The 26213-nt window shown below is 35.7% G+C and overlaps 1 protein-coding gene across 1 annotated transcript in view; it reads right to left on the reverse strand.

Moving 5' to 3' along the window:
• The window catches only part of LOC114358935 (peroxidasin), a 54255-nt gene extending 32868 nt beyond the window's left edge, over positions 1–21387 (reverse strand). Inside the window, exon 1 of the mRNA XM_028313117.1 lies at positions 21068–21387. Coding sequence (XP_028168918.1) covers positions 21068–21237 — 170 coding nt within the window. The 5' untranslated portion in view covers positions 21238–21387. The remainder of the gene's footprint in view (positions 1–21067) is intronic.
• Positions 21388–26213: the final 4826 nt, after the last annotated feature.

Raw genomic sequence — 26213 nt, forward strand, 5'->3', positions numbered from 1 at the left:
TTATATTACCTAATGAGTAGTGAACTAATATAACGGCTGATATAATAGATCCTATAATAAAACGCGTAGTTCCCGTGATACCTCTCAAAGGTTTTAATTTGATCTGTTATCCGCTTTGCACTCAATGACCGATTAATTATCTTCGAACTTCTTATCTTTTCATCTCGGTTTTCTCGGAAGACTCGACGTCGACATAAACCTCGGTTTGTTTTTGAATTTTATTTTCTTCTGATTCATTTAGTTAGTCCCTTGATCCAATGGCTGTTTAAATTTCTTTCATTACTAACTTAAGCCTTCACTGTTGTGCGTAATCGGCAGTTAAGCTGTTGTTGATCTTGAATATAGTAGGTTTAGAATCCATTATGAAGTCCAGTACTATCATATTCGTTCGTTTCAGCTTTGCACTCAATGACCACGACGTCCACTCCTGGACAAAGGCCTCTCCCCCAAGGATTTCCACAAAGACCGGTCCTGCGCCACTCGCATCCAGGCAACTCCCGCGACCCTCACCAGATCGTCGGTCCACCTAGTGTCCTAGTGGGAGGCCTGCCCACGCTACGTCTTCCAGCTCGTGGTCGCCACTCAGGAACTTTCCTGCCCCAGTGGCCATTAGCTCTACGAGCTATGTGCCCCGCCCACAGCCACATAATTTTAGCGACTCTGCGGGCTATGTCAGTCACTCTGGTTCTCCTACGGATCTCTTCATTTCTGATTCGATCACGCAGGGAAACTCCGAGCATAGCACGCTCCATCGCCCTTTGGGTGACCTTGAGCCTTCTTATGAGGTCCATAGTAAGCGACCACGTCTCCTCAGTTCTATCAGCATAGTACAGTATATCATGTTACTATGATCTAATGTTCTAGATCTAGACAGATAGTTTTCAGTGTCATGTTAGTTTTGTGAAAGTAGGGCACTTCTGATTCGTGTGTTGAGAATTCTTATACTTACCTACTTCTTTCGTAAAATTATGATAAAGTTAAATGAAACACTTATTCATGAAATAAGAGCTCTTTTAAATTACTTGCAAACTTTTCCTTGGATACCAGGTTTAGTTCAACTTTAACATGCGAGTACATTATTACATTCACTTCGCTTTCAACTTGATTCACCCGTCTACGAGTATAACGGCAATAGCGATTTTAATATTGCATTTTTCCACACAGATATCATCCCATATTTCTCAAGTAGGTAGCTGTGATACGCATTTTCATTTGTATGTTTTCCTCAATATCCCAGAAAATTATATGAAAAATTTTCAACACTCAATATATTTCTTTAAAATATTGCTAGCATACCGTGCGTGCATTGTGCATTCTGCCAGTGCTACCTACTTGAATTTTTCTTACGAAACTAATTTTGCATAATTTAATCATGAAGGCATGATTGCATCCACAAATATAGGTATTGAAGGTTACACCATATTCCAATTTACTTAACTAGGCTAACTAAAAAAATGTTAACTTATTCTACATGAAAAAAAAATCTGTGATCTACCAGCATTTTACGATTATGTCCTAGGAACAAGAATTGACGAAAGAATTTTCATGAAAATGATGGGCAGTGAAACCTATCTGGGGTTTTAACGATTGTAAAAAAAGAGACTCGCAGATTGGATAAAAGTTTCGTTCAATAGATGGCATACGCCAAATCTTTCCGTCGTCTGAAGGCCAAATTCTGCAACAAGTGGTTGCTACCTAATGCGATATTCGGAGTACAAAACGTAGTGCCTTCATACGCTCCAACGGGTCTCCCAATTAATTGTAGCTCGGCGAGCAATATTGAATACAAACCTACTACAGAATCTGAAATAAGGTTAGCCGGCAGAATTTGTGAATATAGACACAAGTTCAGGTCTAGTTTCAGTAGGCTAGTCACTGCTGTACCGATGAATGACAAAGTCACCGAATTCTTGAATGAACCCTATTTTTAGGCAATGTGGAACTGGGGCACCCTTGAGTGAAAATTGCATAAAGTGCCATCATGCATAGATTGACGAGTGACACTTAGTCATAACCGACTATTGGACTGCATGACGTGCATCATAAGAAGCACAGGTAAAGTCTAGCTATGGATCAATGTGGGCTGAATGTGGAAGTTTTTTTTCTTTGTCTTCCTACCAAGTACCTAAAATGTTACATTCGAATCGCCCTGTAAAGAATAAATGTGAATTTCCCATTGGAAATACCCACTGATTTTCAATTAACTTGATCTGCATTTCTAGTTACTCCAATCAAATACTTAATGCATTGAAAGCCGAAGCGTAGCCGAAGCCTAGCCTCTACCATTGATTTTATAATCCAAGCATTTTATTTTTTACTCCAATAAGCCGCAGGCAAAAGGCCACTAACAAAATGGATGGAGCATTATTCGAATCCATTTTTTATTTGCAAAGTTGCTTAAATATTAACACAAAAAAGTTAGAAAAAAGGTAATTTGTTACATTTACCACAATACAGTTGTACCTACTTACTCGTAGTGAGTACCTACCTACTACATAGGTGGGTAGTGTAGGTGGAAGTCAAGTTCCGGGAAAAAATGGCTAATCACGTCTTCCCTTTTAAACAAAGATATCACATTACGCATTATCGTTCGCCTAAGGGCCTGTAACGGNACTTTATGTTTCATTCCATACAACGAAAATTGAAAATATTTTTTTCCAGTCAAACTATTGGTTTTAGAGAAAAACTTGTGCAGCATTTATTCATCAGAACAACGTAACCTATCGATAGGTATTTTTTTCAAATAGAAATTGTGAAAAAAATCGCTATGTCCATAAATCGCAATTTCGCTCCATAGTGCGCCGCGTCTCCTACTCCTAGTCCGAGCCAGAGCGTTATTGAGCACGGACGTATCGCTGTCCGTCACCGCCGGACCCGCGATGTATATAATATCTTAAAAACTAAATATGTAATCGCGAATTGGTGAACCCCGCTACCGGGTGAGTGTTGCAAAAGTATTTTTAATGCCTAGATTTTGTACTTGTGCTAAATGTAAGTGCCTAGCCGCCATTTTGTTCTTCAAATGTGCTATCCATGTGCTCGGTGTCATTTCATACTAATTAACTATTTCTATAACCTCCTGATATTATTATTTTACAACTTACTACATTATTAAATAAGTAAACTAAATATTTTATGAAATGACATCGACACGTCATGACCTTTAAATGACCTTGGTCGTACTGTAACGACACTCATTCCAAATTCTATTTTAATTTCCTAAATTGAACTATTCTAATCCTATTCTACTTGTTCTAATTATTCTAAATTATTACCTACTTATGTTGTTCTAAAATTAATTGCCTACATAGATGATGTTCTAAATAATTATCTACCTACATAATTTAATATTTTTGCCTACTTCACTGCAATTACTTTCTCTGCACCTACTGTAATTCTGTTTGACTGCCACATCATTACATCACCATTTATTACTTAAATCATTCCATCTGCTTCGCTAGTATTTTGATGTCGCAGTCAAACGGACAAAAGCTAGCAACTGCTTTAGTGTCCGCTTTGATTCGCAGGGTTCATCTCCACCTTCATCTTCTTCTACCTACTACACCATGCATGGTCACCACTGCCGATCCTACCACCTGGCTCTTCAACCCGGCAGAGCTGCCTGCCGTGTCGGACGGCCCGTGCGCACACTCTAAGTGGCCCTACACCACAGTGCGTACGGCCCTAACCGTCTGGCGCGTCGGCGACTCTGCGGGCTTACCACCAGCGAAGAACCAACCCACATCAACATCAACGCTAGCGAGGACAGTGGTTTGAATATACTACCACCGGTGACGAATCTCGTGCGATACGATAGTTAGCTCGTAACCCACACCCTTAAGGTCTCTTGCTACTTTCTCCTAAATAAATTACTTGTTAACCAAATCTATCTTTTATTTATCTAACTTCTAATCTAAATTCTATTATGTCACTTGGCTTCTAAAGCTCTAACCGTGACAGGCCGAAGAAAATATCGAGGAAAAACTTAATACAGTAGTTAATTGGTGACTTACATTAATGATCCAGCACAACATCCTTGCTGATAAATAAGTGATAGATCACTATTACGTTACACCAGTTACACTTTAATTTTCTTCTAAGTCTATCGAAATTCGTCATGATTAGTCTGTTTGTAAAATCTAGTGACTGATTTTGAATACTCTTCAACAATAACGCAAAGAATTTCTGTGCATATTCCTCATGACATCTTTTTCCGTGAAAAGGCAATACGTGTATTATGAACCTACTAAAAATCCTACATCTCGCGAACGGAAGCCGCACATTCGCTGGGAATGATTCGCACGGCGTGTCTCAATGTAGTCGACGCTTTTGACACAGGCTCACTGGTTCTGCGTAAAGGCAGAACGTTTCGAATCTTGCGCATTTCACGATCCTTTATCGCTCTTGTGGACACGTATTTTGAATAATTTTATCTCGTATTGGAATGCATAGCCTGTCATTTCGAAAAAAAAAACTATTTTTTCCGTGTAAAAACCGGGAAAAATGCTACATCCCTCTCAATATATTGTATAATGAAATGATACTTATGAGTATCTGATGTGAAACATGACACCTTTTTCAATATTTGCACTATGGCAACTTTTGGAAACTACGTAGCAACAAACATTTGCAATGAATTGTTCACCAAACAATTAATTGGCAAATGCCTGAAATTGAATTTTAAACTGTGTGCGAGTAAAAACCTCTATTTTTAATCTCAACTCATACGTTCAACATAAAGTTTTCCATTGCAAGGTGCTGTGCTTGAAGTTTGCAAGGGTAAAGAAAATGTTTATTGCTTTGGAATACAGATTGTTTTTCACCACCATAGCTTATCTGTACCTATAGTTCAGTCAGTAAGAAAAGAGTATGTTATACCTACTAGCGGCCCGCCCGGCTTCGCACAGGTATTTATTTATGTATTTAACAAACATTTTAAATATTATAAATTAAAAAGATATAATGGTAAATAACTATGGATGATATAAGTAGATAGGTTATACCTATATACTCGTGTACCAACCCAACCAAGGACTGTGAAGTCAATGTTCTGACCACTGGTTAATTAAATGGAGCACTTAGGCTTGAAGTCTATTGTAATTTCCTAATGTATTGCATATTATAATCAATCACCAATGATCTGTGCGGATAACAATGGATTCACTCAAGTATTGTTGTAAGATAGAGGGATTAATGGATATACATATGTAGTACTGTAGCAAGCGTGTATCTCCTCATTAGAATCATTAACGCCGCCTGCATACAATAAACGTTACTGCGATCTAATCACCAAACTAACGACGATACGAGATCCTAATCACCGCCTTAGACTAGGCAGCTTAATTAGGTACTACAAATTGGTGCTAAACTTATATAGTTAGTTACATAAAGCCCTGAAACTTCTCGACGCAACAAGGTCTTTGGAGTTTGATAACGAAGTGCCCGCACTAGCCCGGTGCGTTGCATCGGAGCTCCCCTTTGTATGTAAGGACAAAACCCTTCCAGGGTTCTGTGCCCAAGGGTGCCAACTGCAGTCTGCTCGTATTACAGAACCTCCACTGATAGTCTGTCTATCAACTGTAATAGGCGACTAATAATGTGTACCTAATAGTAGTGACAACTAAAAAAAATCCTACGATTTTAAAATAATGTAAAGTAGTAGGTACCTACTTAGTGCTTAGTTATAGTTAGATATCAAATACTAAACAGTGGAGAACTTGCGACGGTTAGATTGATGCATTTTAAGCTTCCCATTTAACATAAAAAACTGAAAGTGTTGCAATTTAATACGTTAATTTTTAATGCGATTTAAAAACGTGCTACACGTTTCATTAAAATGATTTTATCTGGGACTGAAAACGACGCGGGCGTCCCCGGCCGCACTAATGAAGTGTCCAACATTGAGAAAATTCGTGAAATACCACAGATAACCAAACCGCGGCAAACAGGCACGTACATCGGCATTATGCAGCTTTTCAGAGTGCACTAATGATTGATCCTGACAAAATCGAGACGACTGATGCGCGGAGATAATCGGATTATGAATCAATGACGTACCCGATTAGTGCAGTGACGCTTGGCTTAAAAGCTGAGCAACGTTATTGCAAGGGTCTCAGGTTCGAATCCCAGCCGGGCCTTCAAATTAGCTCACGTCTAGGTGAGCTGGAGACGTCTCCAGCTAAATCCATTCTCTGGTTCTCGTACTTTGTATTCAGTAGCTCGATATCATTGCAATTAGTGTGTTGTTGGCGCCTAATGATCTTTAATTATTAATCACTAGTGGGCGCCTATTGAATTTTGCAAAATCCCGTCTTAGTTGACACCTACGTTCTAAAAGAACCATGCAAAATTTGAGTCAGTGACCTTCCGCTTTTATAGATATAGATTATACGATATTAAATAACGGCATGTATTTAAATGATCTTTTTAAATTAGCAAAAACGGCAAATAAAAAAATCTAAATGGTCATCTATTTTAATGATTGATCCTCTTTCTTTGAGACATAAAATAAATGAAATCGATCGATATTTTAACCTCTTTTGAACTACGCAAAAAAATTTTGAGATGTAAAAATTATATCTGATCGTTACTTGTTGGTCCTCAAATATAAAAGAAATGAGCACCAAATATTCAATATTGTGATACTTTTTTAAATAATTCGATTTGTATAAATTATTTTTTGTCTATATCAAATAATCTTCAAAATAATTATGTTATGGTACTTATTTTTATTAAGTTGTAGTCAAAGGATGGAAACTATTTAAAGGCACTTGATGTTCAAAGATTTTTTTTTAATAAAAAAGCATACTTAACACGTTCACACTGCGTTATCGGGTCGAATTGACCTTAGGTGCTGGATGCGTTGGTGCGGGATGGATATATTCGGTCTTTTCAGTAGTACGAAAGATACCGCTAAGCCCTTGGCCAACTCAGTAACCAATGACGGACGATTGTCACTCAACCACAAAGTACCGCGTAAATTAAAAGATATTTTTTAATTAAAAATATTAACCAATAATATTTTTTGTTAGATCAAATATATTTTAAAGTTAAGTTATACATAGATCGAAATGTATTTATTAGGTGATCAATATTAAAAGGCAAACTTGATATAAAAATCATCAAATTAGGAAAATTAAAGATCAATAACTAAAAAAGAGGATCAAATATTATTTTTGATTACCAAATATTAAAAGAGTATGTTAAACATAAATATTATGTTACCTTAAATGAAGATCATTCATAATTTATCCGTAGATCAACTAATATAGACCCAATAATTAATATAAAGATAAAATATAATAAAAAACATCATTTATTTTTAAAAGTGCACATACAAAAAAGATCAATTAGTTTTTAGAGGATCAAATAATATTGTCCCTTAAATAACGATGTGGCTAAAACAAGTTGCAATTCGATCCGTACCGTGCATCTAAAACATGTACCTAACATGTTTCCAGATAATTTGTCGTGTCATTCGTTCTATTCCACGAACAAAGCATTTGACTTGAAAGTCTAAAAACATAAGTTTACTTGGAGGATAGATAGGAAACGGTGAAACGAACAACATAATAATTACTTTAATAACCCCAACTCACCCTTACCTATTCCGTTGGATGAAAGAGAATCCAATTCAAACCTTTTGCAGTCAGTCAAATTAAAAACTTTTTGCCTTCTGACTGTAGGTCTTGTTTTGTCTGCTATTTTAAATCCGTACAAGGAAGGAAACCTAACATTATTCTCTTTGTAGTAGCCACTGAAATTATCTATTTAAAGGCTTTGCCACAGTGGATGCGTTCTGCGGTAGGTATGCGTTCAGGTCAACGTGAACGCAGCCCGCATCATTTATGAACAACATTGTCGATCAAGGCAATCGGCCAGCGGTCAAAACATCTGTCGTGACAAGGTAATCTGTCAGCGCACGGTGATCAATAATAAGATATTAGGTGGATAATATTCAAATTTGACATTGTGAGGGTAGTTAAAACAAATCATCGCGATGTGATTGGGGGTACTTACCTCATATTCTTGTTGAATATGAACGGTTAAAGGTAAGTCATTACTGAGATACCAGCTAGTAAATGCAGTGCTCTCGCTAATTTGTACTGATTTGTTCTATTTACTTCCTGTTTTCGCGCACAGTTATCTGTTTGGTTTGACTTATACAGTGCATTGTTGCGTATTATGAAATATGGTGCACATTAATGAAGGTATATACTTCATTTTCTATAACACTTAGTAACTGTTAATTGTTATAGTAATTTAGAAAAAATATTCAAAACTTAGCTTAAAATTTTAGGTATTTTATTTTATTTTAAAGCCTGTATCTTACAAGGAACATATTAGAACATGGAAATTTTGGTACTGGTAGATAGCTGGAAGTCTGTATTATGGTATTCAATAAAAAAATTTACCCCAAACTACCCCTGCCTGAACAAACTTTTCATTTTTGCAGGAAACGAAAGTACAGTTAGAAATTCAGATTTATTTAAAAACCTCAAAAAACTTCCTCCAATTAAACCTGCAACTAAGCAATCTAAAGATATATTATTAAACTATGTCTATGAGGTCGTTAGAGTATCAGATTTGATAACACAAGAGCGAAATGAGTTACGAAATTCAAAAAATAGCTTTTGTTTGTCAGCTTCCAGAAATTGATTAAAATCGGCAAAGATATCTCTCAATTTGAAAAAAAATATGAGAATTAGTTGTGTAAATGCATAATAACATCTGAAGATCATTATTGAACAGCCTTCAACTTCAGGGTCTGTAGGTAGAGGACGCCCGAAAAAGGCTTTCATCGATTTAGGTGACAGAACTAAGCGTAGTAGATTAAAAGACGAAGTATCATCCAGAAGTGAAAAATAGTTATTGTGCTTAGCAGCCAAGATGAAACTTCATTCAGTCGGAAAACGTAGGGCTGCCTCAGCACTTCATAACATTTCATCATCATCTCCTGAATTTACTGTTAAGTCACGAGGCAGTCTACAGAATTATATTTCGTATTCGACAAAATAGGCACTAGCACTTTTTACCCAATCGAAATTAACTAGTCTTTAATTGATTCTTTTATTGAACTAAGGGCATCATGGGGGGTCCCCATACTTAGAACTGAAACTCAAAAATATTTTTTTCATCAAACCCATACGTGTGGGGTATCTCTGGATAGGTCTTCAAAAATGATATTGAGGTTTCTAATATCATTTTTTTCTAAACTGAATAGTTTGCGCGAGAGATTCTTCCAAAGTGATAAAATTAGAATTTTAAAGTTACTACTACTTTCCTCATGAACGCGTTTTAATTGAAATTCATATCAAATAATCAGGTCCATATTGCCTTTAAGCTGTAACAAAATCAAAGTTATATACCTACCTACAGGTTTGTACGGAACCTTCGGTGCGCGAGTCCGACTCGCACTTGGCCGGTTTTTTAAGATTGTAGTCTCAAATACATTGTTTTAATAAAGAAATATTTATTTACTTAATGATATTTTCAATAACATTATTAGATAATTGTAATTTCAGATTAAAATATTTTTGTCATCCTAAATTCTGATTATTGATCACTGTGCAGCGGTGCAGTTTTATTGCGTTCTATGCTCGTGCCCGGTCATATCGCATCAATATAAAATGTATAGAGACCGACAAAGTTGTTCATACATGATGCGTTCACAATCACATTGACCTGTGGCAATCGTTCTATCGAAATGACACGTGAATATGGATTTAGGACTGTTTTTCAACAGGACGTCTTCTAAACGACCTTTTGACTATTACGAAATACGTGAATTGACTGATCGCAGAACGCATCCAGTGTGACAAACCCTTAATAAAATTAATGTCGCGGTGATTTATTATTAGCAACGTGTGGTCTATTCCTGTTGTTATTGATGCCGCGTTGTATTTGGAGTCTGACTTCTACGAATTGTTTTTGATGATTGCATCAATCATGCGCATGACGTTTGTTTGACCGTGTCTGAATTAGGTACAGTCCGCGTCAAATAGTTCGTGACACCTAAAGTGGCCAAAAGGTTGACAACACAACCTTATTCCAATAAATTGTAACAAAGACGTGTTGCGAACTTATTGGCTACTTTGGATGTCACAAACTATTTGACGCTCACTGTACGTAACTAGTTGATACCTATTTAGGCGATAATTTGGTAAACTTTCCGTCGCTATCCAAATATGTAATTGAACATTTGCAGGTTTTTGTCTAAGAAAATTTATGTTTTTATGTCTAATTTATGTAATTTACTGTGTATGTTCAAAACGGTGATTACGTTATCCATCATTAAATATGATAATTACGACCTATCGTAAAGCTATTCTAAAATTGCCGCTGTATGTACGGTTGTAATGCCAAGTTGTAAATAATTAATAATGGTATGTATTTAAATCGTGCAAAAAATATAAATACTTTTTTATTTACTTTTATCATAAACTCTTATAACTTATTGAACTATGTGATTTCACTGAAAATGAAGTCTCAAAATGAATGAGTTTAGCGAACTTGTTATTGAAATTGTTATTAATACTTAATTGAAAACATATTGAATATTTTAATTAAGATGCTGCTTTAGGACGGAACAACTGTCACTACCTACATATTATTTAAAACAAAGTCGCTTTTTTGTCTGTCTTTGGCTATGTATGCTTAGGTCTTTAAAACTACGCAACGGATTTGGATGCGGTTTTTCAGGGTTTCGTAGTCCTGAAAAGGAACCCTTATTTAATAGATAGACTGATTAGAGGAAGGCGATTCAAACGAAACTGTGCGAATTCGGGGCGGGCCGCTAGTGGAAAAATATGGCACAATGCAGCGTCTTATTTTCAACGTTATGTTTATGAGATATGTGATTTGGTAGCTCTCTGATTGGTAATTATAGATAAATCGGTCACCCACCCACCCAATCCCCATGTTCAGAATTTCAGTTAATTAATAAACTGCATGTGCATTTGTGAACTTTACAAACAGAAACAGAAGTTACACCTAATTAAAAGTTGTGCTTCGGTTTTTATTTCAGACATCCAGGTTAAATTTCAGTTCCAGTTATCAACTTTGGAAGGTATAAGTACTCAAAGTTGGCTTATTTAGATAAATTGTTGTAATAAATTATTCTGATTGACGATATGAGCAAATCCTGTCATTTATCGTGTTAATCTCAACTTTAAAGTTTTAAATAATATTAGAGATGCTCTTGGGCTAGTAAAGAAGAATGTCTTAGTTCGTTTCAGCCGAATGACGTCCACAGCTGGACAAAGGCCTCCGCCAAGGAATTCTAAAACCACCGGTCCTGCGCCATCCGCATCCAGGCACCTCCCGCGTAGGGTTGCCAGGCGTCCGGCTTTAGCCGGACATGTTTGGCTTTTTAGGGACTTGTCCGGCTTTTGTTAGGCTTTTTATTTGGTTGCCGTGCCAGGCAAAAGGGTTGTTGAAGAAAGGATCGCATCAGGATGTTGGTTAGCAACCGATGATGATAGTACTCACTCATGAGCTGACACTAATTGCACCCCCCCCCCTCCCCCCTCCCGCGATCTTCACTAGATAGTCGGTCCACCTAATGGGAGGCCTGCCCACACTACGTCTTCCGGCTCGTGGTTGGCACTCGAGAACCTTTCTGCCCCAGCAGCCATAGTGGTCATAGATTTAAAATTAATTTCAAAACCAAAACTGGATTTCTCTTTTATCGCTTGTGGCCTAATGGTTATTCTAAAATGATTAAATAAGTGTTCATAATAATATTATTATTATTTAAAGTCCATTTGGTTTGAAGTCTATCGTCGACTTATAGTTTAAGCAGGGTTCGAAAATATCCGATATTTATTATAAATATCAAAATATCGGATATTTATGATATATATCCGATATATATCAACTTTGATATATATCAATTTTGTATGAAAGCCATAGTATTATTTTATTGTATTATTCATGAATACTATTGCATATGTGTTACATAAACATGTTTTTAATGTTTTTAAACTTAAAATCAGACAAATAAAGCAAAAACATAAAATATTCTGTTAAATACGGCAAAATCAACTAAAAAAATAAAAATCTTATGTCAAAAAGTACAAATACAGTAACAAATTTTAAAAGTTGATATATATCATCAAAACCGGCTGGATATATATCGGATATATATCCGATATATATCTTTATATATATCCCTTGATATATATCCTCGAACCCTGAGTTTAAGCCAGTAATATTGCAACTTTGCAAGCTTGTAAAAAATAAATAAACATAAAATCTTCAACATTCAGAAACATCAATGCATTGTCCTACTTGGTATTATTTAACTATGCAATTAAGCCTTGGTTTAATTACATCCCTTGAAAAAGAGACTTAGAAGTAGGTACGTCGTCTTTATTTGTTTGCAAATCCAGCTGAACGCTTGGTTGAATGGTCAGTCGTTTTATTTAATTGGTTATAACTTATGCTATTTCTATTAATGATTATAATAAATTATAATAATATGCCTAACCATTATTTCTTCAATAAACCCTGATATTTATCTGCGTCAATATGCCTAACATAATTATACCTATGTACAATTATAATAAACCTGAAAATATAATTTGGAACATTACATTAACTAAAAACTGTAACCACAGATAGGTACTTGTAGTGTAGAACTGTCACCGTCATAGAATATTATAACGCAGAACGTGGATGTTTAGTATGGAAAGGCTGACTTTTTAAGTGAAGTTGTGGTGGGAAACAGTTCCCTCCGGCTTGTTTCCCACTAATCTACGAGTGTCAAATTGCCTTGCGCATTCTAAGGCGAAATGCTGAGCTTTAGCTTTACTGGAGAAAGAAACGCTTAATTGATCCTAGATTCAACTTCAACAAATATTTTCAAAAGTTTTAGCTGAACCTCTAACTATTCTAACATTTTATATCCACTAAGTCAAAATTTATAAAGGCAATTCGAATTATTTCTTAAAAATTGATTTTATGTAACAATCACTACTGTTCGCAATATTCAGTTAAATAAACGTATTTTCAGGTTAATCAAACAAATTAATAAATAGTCCATCACAAAACTGCAATGGAAACGAATTGGCCGGTTTTATTTAGATATGGGAAATGTTGCTGCTAGTGCTTATTTAAAGATTTTTTTTGTAAAATAAAATGAATTTGAATTATTTTTCACAGTGTTTCAAATACCAGTATACCTTAAGTATTTTGTGCATGTTATTTATAGTTTTCGCAAAGTTATAACTACCGTGCGAGCACACTTTTTTGCCCGGAATATCCGTGCAAAGCTGGGACTGGTTCTAGTGATTTCATATTTTACACTGCAAGTTGCAACATCACAGTACCTACTAGTACGTGCAGTGCACGTTTACGCATACGGATCCGGATTCCGGTGTATTTCGACTCTAAAGCAAATGCATAGAATATCAAAAAGGCCTGCCATGCGTCTACAGCACGTTTCAAATTCAATTAAATTTCGTCGTGCCCAAATAGTTAAACACCACTCTAAAACCATTACAGGCTTTAATTAACCTGAATGCCCGCTAAGCCGTGATCCGTTTGAACCATTTCAGTCTATGGAGGCTCGTGAAGACTGACACTTTACACTGTGACAGTTATAAACCACACGAGAGAATAGAAGCAATATTTACTAGCACAATGCAACGTAAAAACTAGTTCATTTTTCATATTGTCTTGCTTCTTTGAACCCTTCAGATGTGTGCTCAAACCGATATTAGTTTTCCTATTTCAATTTTCAATGCAAGTAAACCCATTTTGAATCTTGCAGTTATTCTGTCTGTGTATCATATCATCTTGAAGCTGTTTCTGATAAGACAATCAAAGTTGAAACGGATATGTCTTTATAGATATTTTTCAGGGTTTCCCTTTGATATTGAAAATGCATGTTGTTTGTTATTTCCTTTTCATACTCGATTCCTCAGACTTGGGACGATCGAGTTTCCTTGCGTTCTATTTATTAATTTGATCTTGCTTATTTTGAGTAGATTTTCTAAGACACGTATTCACACAAAGTTCATGTAGATAGTAAACGCACCTAATAGTGTAAAACATGTTATTTTCATAGTTAGCAAGTACGGACGACAGCGCACTGAGGTAAACATAGTAGCGTCTTAGGTAGTTGCAATAGGGGCTATTTTATAAGAAAATAGTGAAGTCTGATGTGCTGTTCACTGTACAACAGTTCGCACACCGAGAACATCCATCTTAGCCAGCCGCGAGCCAACCAATATGCTTAAAGTCGGGTAAAGGTGAACGCACACCTACTATCTCCGCCGAGCGCTTACGCAAACGGAAAGAATTTTCCTCACCAATTCATTCCGGATGCAAGGCGGAAAAGTATAAGCGCATCACTCATATGATTTTATAGACGGAACTAACAACCCACTCAAGTTCTCCCGGATTGATTTTCTATGTGTCCCGGCCCGGAGATTACTACGGTAAACACATTAGTGTTATAAATTTTTATAAAATGTTCACTCTGTATTCAATAGTAAATGCAAATCCTGAAATTCAATGATTGCTGCAACGTCTGAAGTGTAGAGAGGTATGCATCCTCCTTTATTGTTACTTAAACATCAAATAAAATCTTCGGATTTTTATTATTACTTGTAAAGTCTTATGTAAAGTATTATCCCACCAAAAACATTCTGTAAAAAACTAGCCAAGTCTCGATGGAGCTGCTTGTTTATCTCTAAAAAGTAATGAAATCTAGACAAAGTCGTGCCAAGTCTATGGTTCCTTACTGCGATTTCTTTATTATTATAGTTAATGTTGTGTGACTTGGCCGTTAAAGGGTGACAAAACCAGGTGCTCCATGCATGACACCATTGCACCAATCTGTCGCCAGAACCGCTACTCATTGACGATGGAAAATTTCCACTTGGAAATCGTTGATTCAACAACAACCAGTCAATTGTAGGTTTAATAAAGCTGCGTATTTCAATAATACTTATGTATGATTATCTTAATAAAGATTGTTCAATAATATACATAATAATACATAAATCTTACTTGATTATGTTAATACATATTTCATGCTGCGATAGTAGGTAAGTACGAGATTTAAATTCTTAATATTGTTAAAATCTAAATACTTAACTAGTTTGCAATACTGAAGTAGGTACCTAGCGAAGTCTCTCATTTCATGAGATACGAGTACAGTACGGGAGCAAGTTTCAATGGCTTATTCTAAAAACCGACTCCAAAAAACCTACACTAAAACGTCGAAAAATAATTTCTAATTACCTACTTATTTATTAGGACGAATTATTAATATTTATGTAGGTATACCATGATTGATACTTCTGGAGTCGGTGCCAAGATTATGAAACATGTAAAGTTTGCCTGCACCGACTCCAAAAGTATCAATCATGGTATACCTACTGTGGCGACACCGACGATACGCCACTACAAATTGTGCACCAACAGATGGCGCTGTCACTACTACACTATGGCACACTCCGCCGCTCATACAAACCTGCATCGCGGTGACGGAGTTTTATATCCTGCCAAGTATATATAGGCAAACCAAGATGGTGTAAATTGCGGTTCATAATTGGCGGAGTTATCGCGTAACAAACATAGAAAAAAAAAAAAAAAACATACGGGTCGAATTGAGAACCTCCTCCTTTTTTGAAGTCGGTTGAAAATTATTTTAGTAAAATACCTCAATTTCCAATAATGCCCATTAGCATGGTAGGTACATACTACTTATTCCTGAAGATTTTAAAGAAAAATATGAATTCTGACTATACAAAAGAGCTTTTGATAAGCTTACTTGCAAAGTAAACGAATTTGAATTTGATTAAAAAATCTGTGACTATGGTCCATGGTGAATGTGCGGCCCGATACCTACGAGAGTATTAGCGCAACCCTAAAAATACGCAGCGCAGCTTAGAGTATTCGCTAGGTTCGATTCCGGTTGATCAAATTTTCATTCATTCGTACCTATTTCATGATTGGTTTAGAGAATTTCATTCAAAAATTTTATAAAATTAAAAAGTTGAAATCCGGATTTGGACAATATGAATATGGGAAACGGGCGTTAGATAATTTGAATCCATTTTTATTTTTATTTGTAATATTTTTTTCTACATTTTATTTCGTCTTTCAGTATTTGGTATTACTATCAGCGAAAACTAATCACGGCAACTTATTTTAGTTGTATTAATGTGTTTTAGTAAATCATTTGAGTACCTATTTAGTCGTTAGTGTCGTTACTAGTTCAGGTGCATAAATAAGGTAAGGGCGTTTTCCGCGTGTTTCGAGTTAATCCATTTTTTGCACGCAAAAAGAGTCGCCTCGCCTGTATAAAGATCTTTCTGATTTGTGACTTTTCATGTCTGTTAAAAATATTTTATCTCTGCTTTGCTTACACTGTCACATTTTAATTAAAAGTTGAAGAATTTTCTGAAGACTGGTCCAGTGTACCGTGTAATCTAGGGGCCTAGGAGGTACGCGTTATGCCTAACACCTAACACAATTACTTATTCATGTTTATGTTTTTAAACTGTCAACATCTCAAAAGTGTGATATGCGAAATGAAAATAATTTTAGTCACTATCCCTTACTTTTACATTATCTTGTCCAACGCTGTCTCTTACACTATCTGCATAAAGTGCAGTTTACCTTAAAAACAATATCCTGCTGGCTCTTGAATTTAAAATGAAACTGAAGAGTTTATAAAACCTTTCAAGGCAGTTATTTAAAAAATGTAAAGTATAAGTATTGAAGTGGGAGTAATAGTGATAGCTTGTTTAGTCTTAGTCTACACGCAGTTTTAAATTAAATAAACCGAATTGAAATGTACGTGATAGTTTATGGTTTGTGTAAAAATGTGTAATCAATGTGTAAAGATAGCGTGTGCTTTATATTTGTAAAATCATTACACAGAGTTTAGTTAGAGCATTTATATCTTGTTTTATGGGGTAAGTGAGTCTATAAATAGACACCTAGTTCCAGTCTTCTGCTATTTAGCGAGTATTTTAAGACCGTTGCTGGAGCGTGACAATGAAGATCTTTTATTAATGTTTAATGCGCACAAAACTACGGTCAGAGCTTGCACAACTTCAATGAACACAGAGATATAATATTCCTCTACTTAATTATTTAAGATTGCCTTCCATTAATATTGTTGCAATATTATTTAACTAACGGATAAAATTGTAAGGTTGCCATTAAACTCATTGAACGCGCGCCTGGCCGGCGAAAAAATTATTTTTACTTGTTTGTGTTTTTTCAACGATTGTTACTTTTTCTCCTTTGTCTTGATTTTCTGCCAAAACGAATCTGTAATGTTATTATTTTGAAACAATACAATTTTATATTTTACATCTAATAAGGCCTTTCAATTAATATCTCTCATAGTGAAAGACGTAATTCGTTCAATTTGTGGAATCGTCGAAAATCATCGCTTAGCCTTGTAAGATAAGAATTAACTCCTACACATGTTTTTAAAGTAATTAGAAACCTGTACTTAACAGGCGAACACAACCCAGTGCCTACGCAAATTTTGTAGCGTAGCTATTTTGAGTAAGAGTATCATTTTAACAGTAAGATATCAAATAATTTAATCCAGTACACTAGATAGACTATTTCGTATGTCACAACGTTTATTTGATCGAACAATGTTCACAAAGTCTACAAATTGAGAAACTGTTTGCCCTATTAGAGTAGGCGCACACCGTTGATTTTTAGTTGGCCGATAGTTGTGCCCGATTTTAAATTGTATGAAGAATCGGCCAAATCGAATCGGCGTAGTGTGTGCACTCCCATACATGCCCACTGATGAACTGCCCGACTAAACTATCGGCCGATAAAAAATCAACGGTGTGCGCCTACTCTTAGTCTTACTAACAAAATGGATTATTCCGGATTTTCCGAAGGTCTAATCTAACTGAACGGTTTTTTTTTATCAATCGAACCAATAATTAAGCAGAAACAAAGGCTAAACTTATTAATACGGTCTGTCCCGCTTTAAACCCGTTTACAAAACTTTACAAACGAATATCATTCATAGCGTTTTTGTTTTGTTCATCACAAGCAGCAGAGTAAAATAACGCAAACTTTAAAATCTAGAGTCCATTTGCTTCCTGCTAATAGGTATTCTAGAATAATCTTGACTCGTCGTAATTTTTTTAGGAAACTTCATAAAGGGAACACATTAAGTTAATTATGAAAATGTAATTTAATAACGGAGATTGACATGGTTATGCTGGCAAAGAGAATTTTACTTTTTGTTACTCGGTTGCATTGCATCGACATTTGTGATTTTAATTTTTAATATTTAAGTAATTATTTCTTATTTTGTTGACTTCACTGAACTTGCAAAGCATAAAGTAATTTTAATACAGAATCATGTAGAGAAATCTGCCTAAAAACTTCAGAATCTTGTATGTACCTACCTATATTACTTTATTATTGGTTTGCAATGCATGTAACTATATTCTCTTGGAATTTAATTTGCCTTATTTTAGTAAACGATAAATTCAAGTGACCCTCTTTATTTGACACATTGATACTCATTTAAACTGTAGGTACAACAATACTGAATTACCTCTACATAATCTACTAGCTGACCCGGCGAACTTTGTTCCGCCTTAATGGCAATAAATAAGCAGACTTTTTTTTTAATTTCGAACGGGATAAAAAGTATCCTATGTCCTTCTCCTGGCTCTAAACTACCTCCCTGACAATTTTCAGCTAAATCGGTTCAGCCGTTCTTGAGTTATAAGCGAAGTAACTAACACGACTTTCTTTTATTATATAGATATCTATAAAAGCGAAAGGTCACTGATTGACTGACTCCCTCATTACGAAATCTCAGAAACTACATGTGCTAGAAGTCTCAAATTTTGCTGAAACTGTTGATCCCGATGAAAGCTCAGAAATAGAGCTGAAAAGCTTCACAATTGTCAAGAGACGTAGCCAACTTTATACTGCCGGTCAATATTCACTGCTCCCAATAGGTAAGTGATAAGTGTATGTATTATAATAAAAATACTCATTTAATACTCATTTAGTTTTTGCAAGTAGGATTTTAAAGCTTTTACACGTCCCAAGTATGTATTAATTTAACCCTAATGTAAGTACTTGGATAGCCGTGAATTCACTGTCCATCCGAGACAAAGCATTCTTTTATTTCCAAAAAATTTAGGACCTAATTCGACACTGCTTTGCAAAGAACAAACACCTAGTGAATGATCTGTTATTGCAACGTTTGATAACTTGCAGTTGAAGCCAGCGGTAATCAGAAAACTTTATTTGTTAGATAGGTAGTTTGATTGTGTTATACATCAGATAACTATCTGAAACTTTAGCACTAACCATCGAAAATCAAATAAGTACTTACAAACCAAACAACGATAAAGTGTAGTAGCTGAACTGCTTAGCATGAATGTTACGACTGGTTGATCTTAATAACGTATGCAATTCATGAATTTTCGGGCAAAATCAAGACGCAGATAACTTAAATTGTTCCTGTTGCCAAGCTTGTTCCAAGGCCAACCGGTTCTGGCCGTGATGTCATGGATTCGATTCCAGAGCCCCGATTACGGTAACTTTTAACGTCTACAATCCAGACGCGCTTCTGATTCTGCGATACGATTGGTCAAAACAGCTGACGTACGCTGTTGAACGACCAATCGTATCGCAGAATCGAGAAGCGTGTCTGGATTGTAGACGTTAAAAGTTACCGTAATCGGGGCTCAGGGTTGACATATAAGTTTATTCCTAACATAGTTCTTGTTAGTATTAATGTGTCCGTCAACCCGTATTTGGCAAACCTGATGACAAATATGGCCGCGTATCGGCTTTGATAGCCAAATTGGAATATTACGTGCTTATCTATGAAATTATCGTGATATTGTTTGTATGTAGAATCCGAAGAGAACTCTATTTCAGCACAATCATGTTCGGTTTATAATTCAGGATACAATAGCACATTTTGTAAATTCTGAATTTATTTAGTTCTGAATTTGTAAATAACCACGTTAATCCACCACGTAATTACGTAATTTATTGTAATCTAATCTAATTAGGAACCAAATCCCGAATTTTTCTGTTGAAGAATATTTTTTTTTGGTAGTTACAAATGATCGCGGTGTACCTACTTAAATAATAATGTAAAAACTTTTTAAAACATCTTGTAGAGTTAAAACTAATATCAAGAATTATGAACATTATATTTTCATAATAAAGCTACGGTAATATGAGCAATATACAGCACTAAATAATACCTAACAACTATGTTATAACTTTTAAGTCTCTGAAATTCTGTCGACAACTTCAGAAAGCTAAGCGTGTTAGGACTTAAAGCTCATCAATGTTGATTCCATTATTAGTTGCACTTGTAAACATTAATTAATAAGATTTAACTAAAACGACGTTATGAGAATAATACTATCATGGCGGACGCGATAAGAACTGAGACTGATACTGCTGATACCTAATGTTTAATACAGATAATTGTTTTCGCAATGCTTCGGCAACACGCGGCACTTATTTCAAAATTAAAACTATACTAATCAAACCATTATTTTATAAAATAATCTGAATCTCCTAGTTCAGTTCATTCGAATTGACAAGTTTCAAAACTTTTGTAACGTTGCGGCCACGGTTGCGGCGCACTTTGGAAAAGCTCGAGCCTTTCAAGTATTTGACGACTCTACACGCCTCGTTTCAAGTTAGACTTATCATGCAGCTTGAAGAAATAAACCGAAAATTCTATATTAAAAAATACTCTTATGAATGGGCTTCGGACCGCCGTCACTACAGAAAATAGCATAGATTTTAGCGCGGAACAATAAGAAAGAACTAAAAGTTCACTTCGGATTACCTATCCAACATTTTCGCACAGCGTGTTCCCTCGGTAAGTTTTGAAATCAACGTTTGAAAGTAAATTATTATAGGCCTGAACAAGCCGCTTTTGCAACATAAACTTTCATGTTAGTTCGCTTTCGTCGGACGAGCTTCTACATTTATTTATAATGCCATGCAAACAAGACGTTAAAAATAGGCGCGGACGGATACAACAAACCGCGGAAAGTTCAACAATACTTACAGCGCGTGAGTGTCGCTGGGCACCCTCGGGACGGCGACCAGGTCTTGCTGGAGGCAGCGCACGTTGTTCCGGACGCACTTGCATTTCGGGGGACAAGGTACGGATTGGGCAAAACTTAAAGTTGAGAAGTTGAAAAGTAGTAAAAACTTAAAAAAGTATATAGGCCTCATGTTGGAATTGAGGGGGAATGGTGGAGGAGAAGTTTAAAAGTGGTTCTGGAAGTAGTGGGAAAGTTTGGTGGGTCGCGTACGGAGGTCGGAGGGCGAGCGCTCACGCCGCGTGCTGCCGACTGCGACTGGCGAGTGGCGCCGTGCGGGCCGCGCGTTGGAGTGACGGGAGCGCCGCCGAGCGCTGCTTGCGTTGCGAACGCAGCCCGCCAGATGCTCGGCCCTGCTTCCACGAAAGATAGCGCACAGCACGATTGTGACCCCTATGTCATACGGGTTAAGAGGACCACTGATATCAACGTTATTGTTAGCATTAACCAAAGAGCGTCTCATCGAGTTGATCGTGGAGTACAAACAATCGTAACTTATTAAGAATTAAGAACGCCGTCCGTTAGTAGCTTCGAAAGCTTTAAATATTCATTTTTACAAATCTCAATGGAAATGTTCCTACCTTTAAACTGAAGAAAAGTATGATTGATTGTGCTTATAATAAAAAATCTACAAAGCATCGTTCACTGCGTAGGTGAGAGAGTAATTTATAAGTTCAAAGTAAGTCAGTCACTTAGCGTTATGAGTTTCCGAACTGGGCAAAGGTCTCTTATTGAAATTCGCCTCCACGGCCGGCTCAAATCGCTACCTAAGTAGGTACAGCTAGATGACTATAAAACCATGTTGCACAAGAAAGTTAATATTAGCATCAAACCGGTATTGTGTCCAAAGCAAGTGCTCTTGGTACCCTTGTGCAGTACACGTCTACACAATATCTCCAGTCCCAGTATTGTGTGCTGTTCTTAATGTTCCTATATGCATCCTTCAATCTCAGCTACTATTGTAACAACAAATCGCGGGGAATATCTAGCAGATAACGATGCCTGACGTAGACGTCTACATTACTTGATGGGGCTATTGAAACACTCCACAGAGTAATACCCTACCTACACTAAAGGCATTAAGGTAAACGGCTACTAGTTCGTGATAGTACGTAAGTTCGTAAGTTTTTTTTCTAGCTCAAATAATAAGCAAATGGAATATTATTTATAAAAATTCTTTATTACTACAAAAACTCTATTATTTAAGCTATCTAAAAAACCAAGTACCAACATTGTGGCGCCAAAAATGAGAGCAATACGAAGCTTCAAACTCTCAGAGAGCCAAAAACAGCCGTGCGGCGTGAAAATGTTGCTCTCACCGTAAGGTTAGCGCTCCAACTTCTTAAGCTTATAGAAAGGCGAAGAAACGTCCATTTGCATAAAACTTGTAATAGTGGTTTCATGTGTTCCTTGACAATTGATTTGGCTTAGAAAAAAGTTATATGAAAACGTAGAATTCCTTTAAAATTGCGATTATTTGACTCACGAAATAGCGTACATATTATTTTTCGGGTGTCCCCTGTTTCGTGATACTACCGAATCAAGGATATTATGGATAATATTTTGATGCTTGGTTTTTAAATAATTATTTATGATAATTGAAATGTAAGTTATGAAACAAATAATACATTTATTTAAGTTTCTCATGATCTAAATTCGGTATATGTTTCGTTCACTAGAATTTATATGACACGAGTTTGAAGTTCACATAAATGACCAATTTTAAGATAAATTAGCATAAGTACTACCAGCGTAATTTTGGTTTTAATTCGATTCGTTTTATTTTTCTTGGTTTATTTGTATTTTATATGGGATAGATAATAGTTAATTGACACAATTTGACAATAATCCATGAATTTTACTTGGGGAATTTGGAATAATCAGTATCACGAAACAAGGAACCGTAATTATTCTTACTTTTTCCCAAGTTCGTGATATATAAATGTATAGTGTTAGGTACTTGTATGACACATAACATCAGACATATTTTTTAGTTTTTAATACGGTAAGTACGTAAGTAATAAATTAATTAATTTTTATTATGAGTCATTGGCGTATATGGGGCTATTTTTAGGGGGGGGGACTACCCTCACTTGAAGCAGCTCCAGGGGTGGGGGGTTAGTCCCCTCCCCTCTCATTTTTTAAACTTAGACTTGTATGAATATTTTCACATATCGTTAGAAATAAAAAATCTAAATTTTATGACTACGAAGGTTAGGGGGGGGGGTAAGGCCCCCCTACATTTCTGATGATTATATGTTGTTAGAATAATAAATCAAAACTTTATACGAAGGTACGTACCTACCTAGCTAGACAGACTCACATTATTTCTTATGAATATTTCAGGTAGGTAAGTAATGTCGTCAATTTCACAAAATTCTTTTATTCTAAATTTATACTATCGTTTTTAAATTTATTCAACCCTTAATCAATATTAAAATATCCTAACTCGATGCGTAAAACTTTATCCCGAAATAGGGGACATGAGTTCACGAACTTAGAAACAGAGCAAAATTCTATCACGAAACAGGATCCATACAAGAAGTCCGCAGAACAATTAATATTAAAAAAAGTTCAAACAATATAACTACAATTTATATATTAAGTTACTGTCAAAAGACCAAAGTTTAGCATACAAAAGCTTTCATACTGATATCATGCTTGGTTATTTTTAAATAAATTGTTAAATTCGTAAGAGCCTTAATATACCGAAGTAGGGGGCACTTACCTTAGTACTCTCAGTACCGTCTGAGAAGACCCTCAGTAAAATATTCTCTGCCCTTCAATATATTTTTGTATTGGAGGCATTGATATAAAAACATATTGAAGGGCAGTAAATAGCCAAGCCTTTTAAGTTTATAAATTCTTATATTCGTGTCCTTAGGGGAATTTGTGATGAAACTTTACCTAGTGGTCAACATATCACTATGTACTTATACCGAATTTGATATAATTTCTTTTCCGGGAAAAAGTTGAAGTCTATTATTAATTTTCTATTTTCGCTCAGTGGGTTCTGAAACCTGTTTCCGTAGCCCATAGCCCCAAGGGTCGTTTTTGAGCCGTAAAACAAGTTCTGAAAAAAAGCTACTTATAATTGTGAACAGAAAAGCAACGTGAAAATTAGAAAGAATATATTTTTCTAGATATTTTGCCTCCTATCACATAAAAAAAAAGATATTATGGGTTTGTGTAAAAATGACAGGGCTATTTTCAACGGTTCATTTAATGTTTTAAATTGTAATCTAATGAAAAATATTGTTTTAAAAATGTAGAGTCTATTGTTTTCCAAGTTCAGTTTCTGAATTGGTTGGTTAACCTGTGTAACTTGAGCTTGTACTAGGCAAAGCTAATACAAAATATTTACCTTTATCCTATACTCTTTAATCTAAGTTTTTATACAAATTAATTAGGCTTCAAAAGTTACTAAACCTAATTAGTAAATATGTATTGCGCGTTACCAGCACGAACAAAAAACGTTCACTACATAAAAATAATCTAATCATATTCTTACAAGTGCCATATACCTACCTAGTTCTCTAGATTGATGGTTTTCTGTTCAATAATTGTGTCTTAATTGTCTTACTACAAGAAGAAGCAGTTACACGTCATCCTCTGGTCTATTATAGGGTACCTACATATTAAAGGTGATTTTTGGTAAGCATACCAAAAGTTCTCGTAAATTAGTTCTAAGACGCAGTCAATATGAAGTAAGCACGTACCTACCTACCTGCGGAATTGTAAAGTAAGTTCAGTATTGTTAAGTACTCTAAAGTACCTATAAAGCTTAGTAGACCATTAAACGATTTTCGTTTGAAGTAGAAATTTGTTTGATAACGAAGCTGTGCCAATATTAATAATGACAACTAAAAGTTTCGAACTAAAACTAAAAGTTCTTAAAGTTTAAGTCACTTTACTAACTAAGTAATAGGATCCATTTTTTCGATACTAAAGATCGATCTAAAGATTTCGTAGTTAATAGGTATATTATGACCCAAAGGTTTTACAGAATATTGTCTATAGCCTGTTTCAGGTGCAATGATATGAAATTTCTAATTTTAACCTTTTAAGCTTATTTTAAGTAGCATTTTCTTGCAATACTTGTAATTAAAAGTACCCTCTTATTGCAATTTCATTCAATCGCACTTAAATCGGATTCTCTGGATCAAAGAAACGTTTACTCCGATCGCCAGGCGACGCTTCTATTCAATTCAGTACTTAAGGCGGATACACACGCCCGTAACTGGTACACTTGCATATAGTTATTGCAATTCACGAAGGCGAGTGAGCTATACATGTGTGGTGGCTCGCTACTGTTCGTTTTTCAAAAGTTTTGATAGACATTACCAACATTACACTATCGTTATGTGCATGTACACGTCATACACAAGTAAAGCTCACGCGCATTCGTGAGTTGCAAGAACTATACCACTTTCTTGCACGTGCCATGTGTATACGCTAACTGGCATATGTGCCTGTATCTGACAAGCGAGTTATGATTTTCAATTTTTTACATGCAAAGACACTTTCATGCTAGTTTATACACATTGTAGGTATTTGCCGCTAAAAAGTATGCAAGCTACCGTTCCGTTTTATACCTACACTTGCATTTCAGAAAATTTCAGTTCCTTGCATGTGCCACTAATGTCATGTGTAGCATTGCCTCTATCTGGCAAGCGAGTAGATTGCACAACCACAGAATAATTAATTGGCACAACATTCGTTTTTTTTTAAGTTGAATACACAGGCATGCAATGATATAAATTGCATTCAGTTCATCCTCATAGCATCAGTTACTTGCAAATGCCATTAACCAGCATGCAACCTACTGGTCCATTTTACAGGCAAGTGTATCGCCGCCTTTATGCTAGTGTATCGCGATTAACAAGGTAAGTTCGTTTAATTGTTAATAACTCGTGTTTCCAATAAAGAGATAAGTGAGTAGTGCTACACTAGCCTGTATTATTGCGTTCTTATTACAGGAATCGCTAGTTCGTACATCTTGTAAAGTACCAATAACCAATTAATATATATATAAGTGGTATTGTACCGATATGGCTCTCAATATGGGCTGAAAAATTAAGGACTTCAATTTAGAGTCGCAAGAATATT

The sequence above is a fragment of the Ostrinia furnacalis genome, unplaced genomic scaffold, assembly GCF_004193835.3.
Source record: "Ostrinia furnacalis isolate ACB-3 unplaced genomic scaffold, ASM419383v2 OfSCF4153, whole genome shotgun sequence".
Classification (NCBI taxonomy): domain Eukaryota; kingdom Metazoa; phylum Arthropoda; class Insecta; order Lepidoptera; family Crambidae; genus Ostrinia; species Ostrinia furnacalis.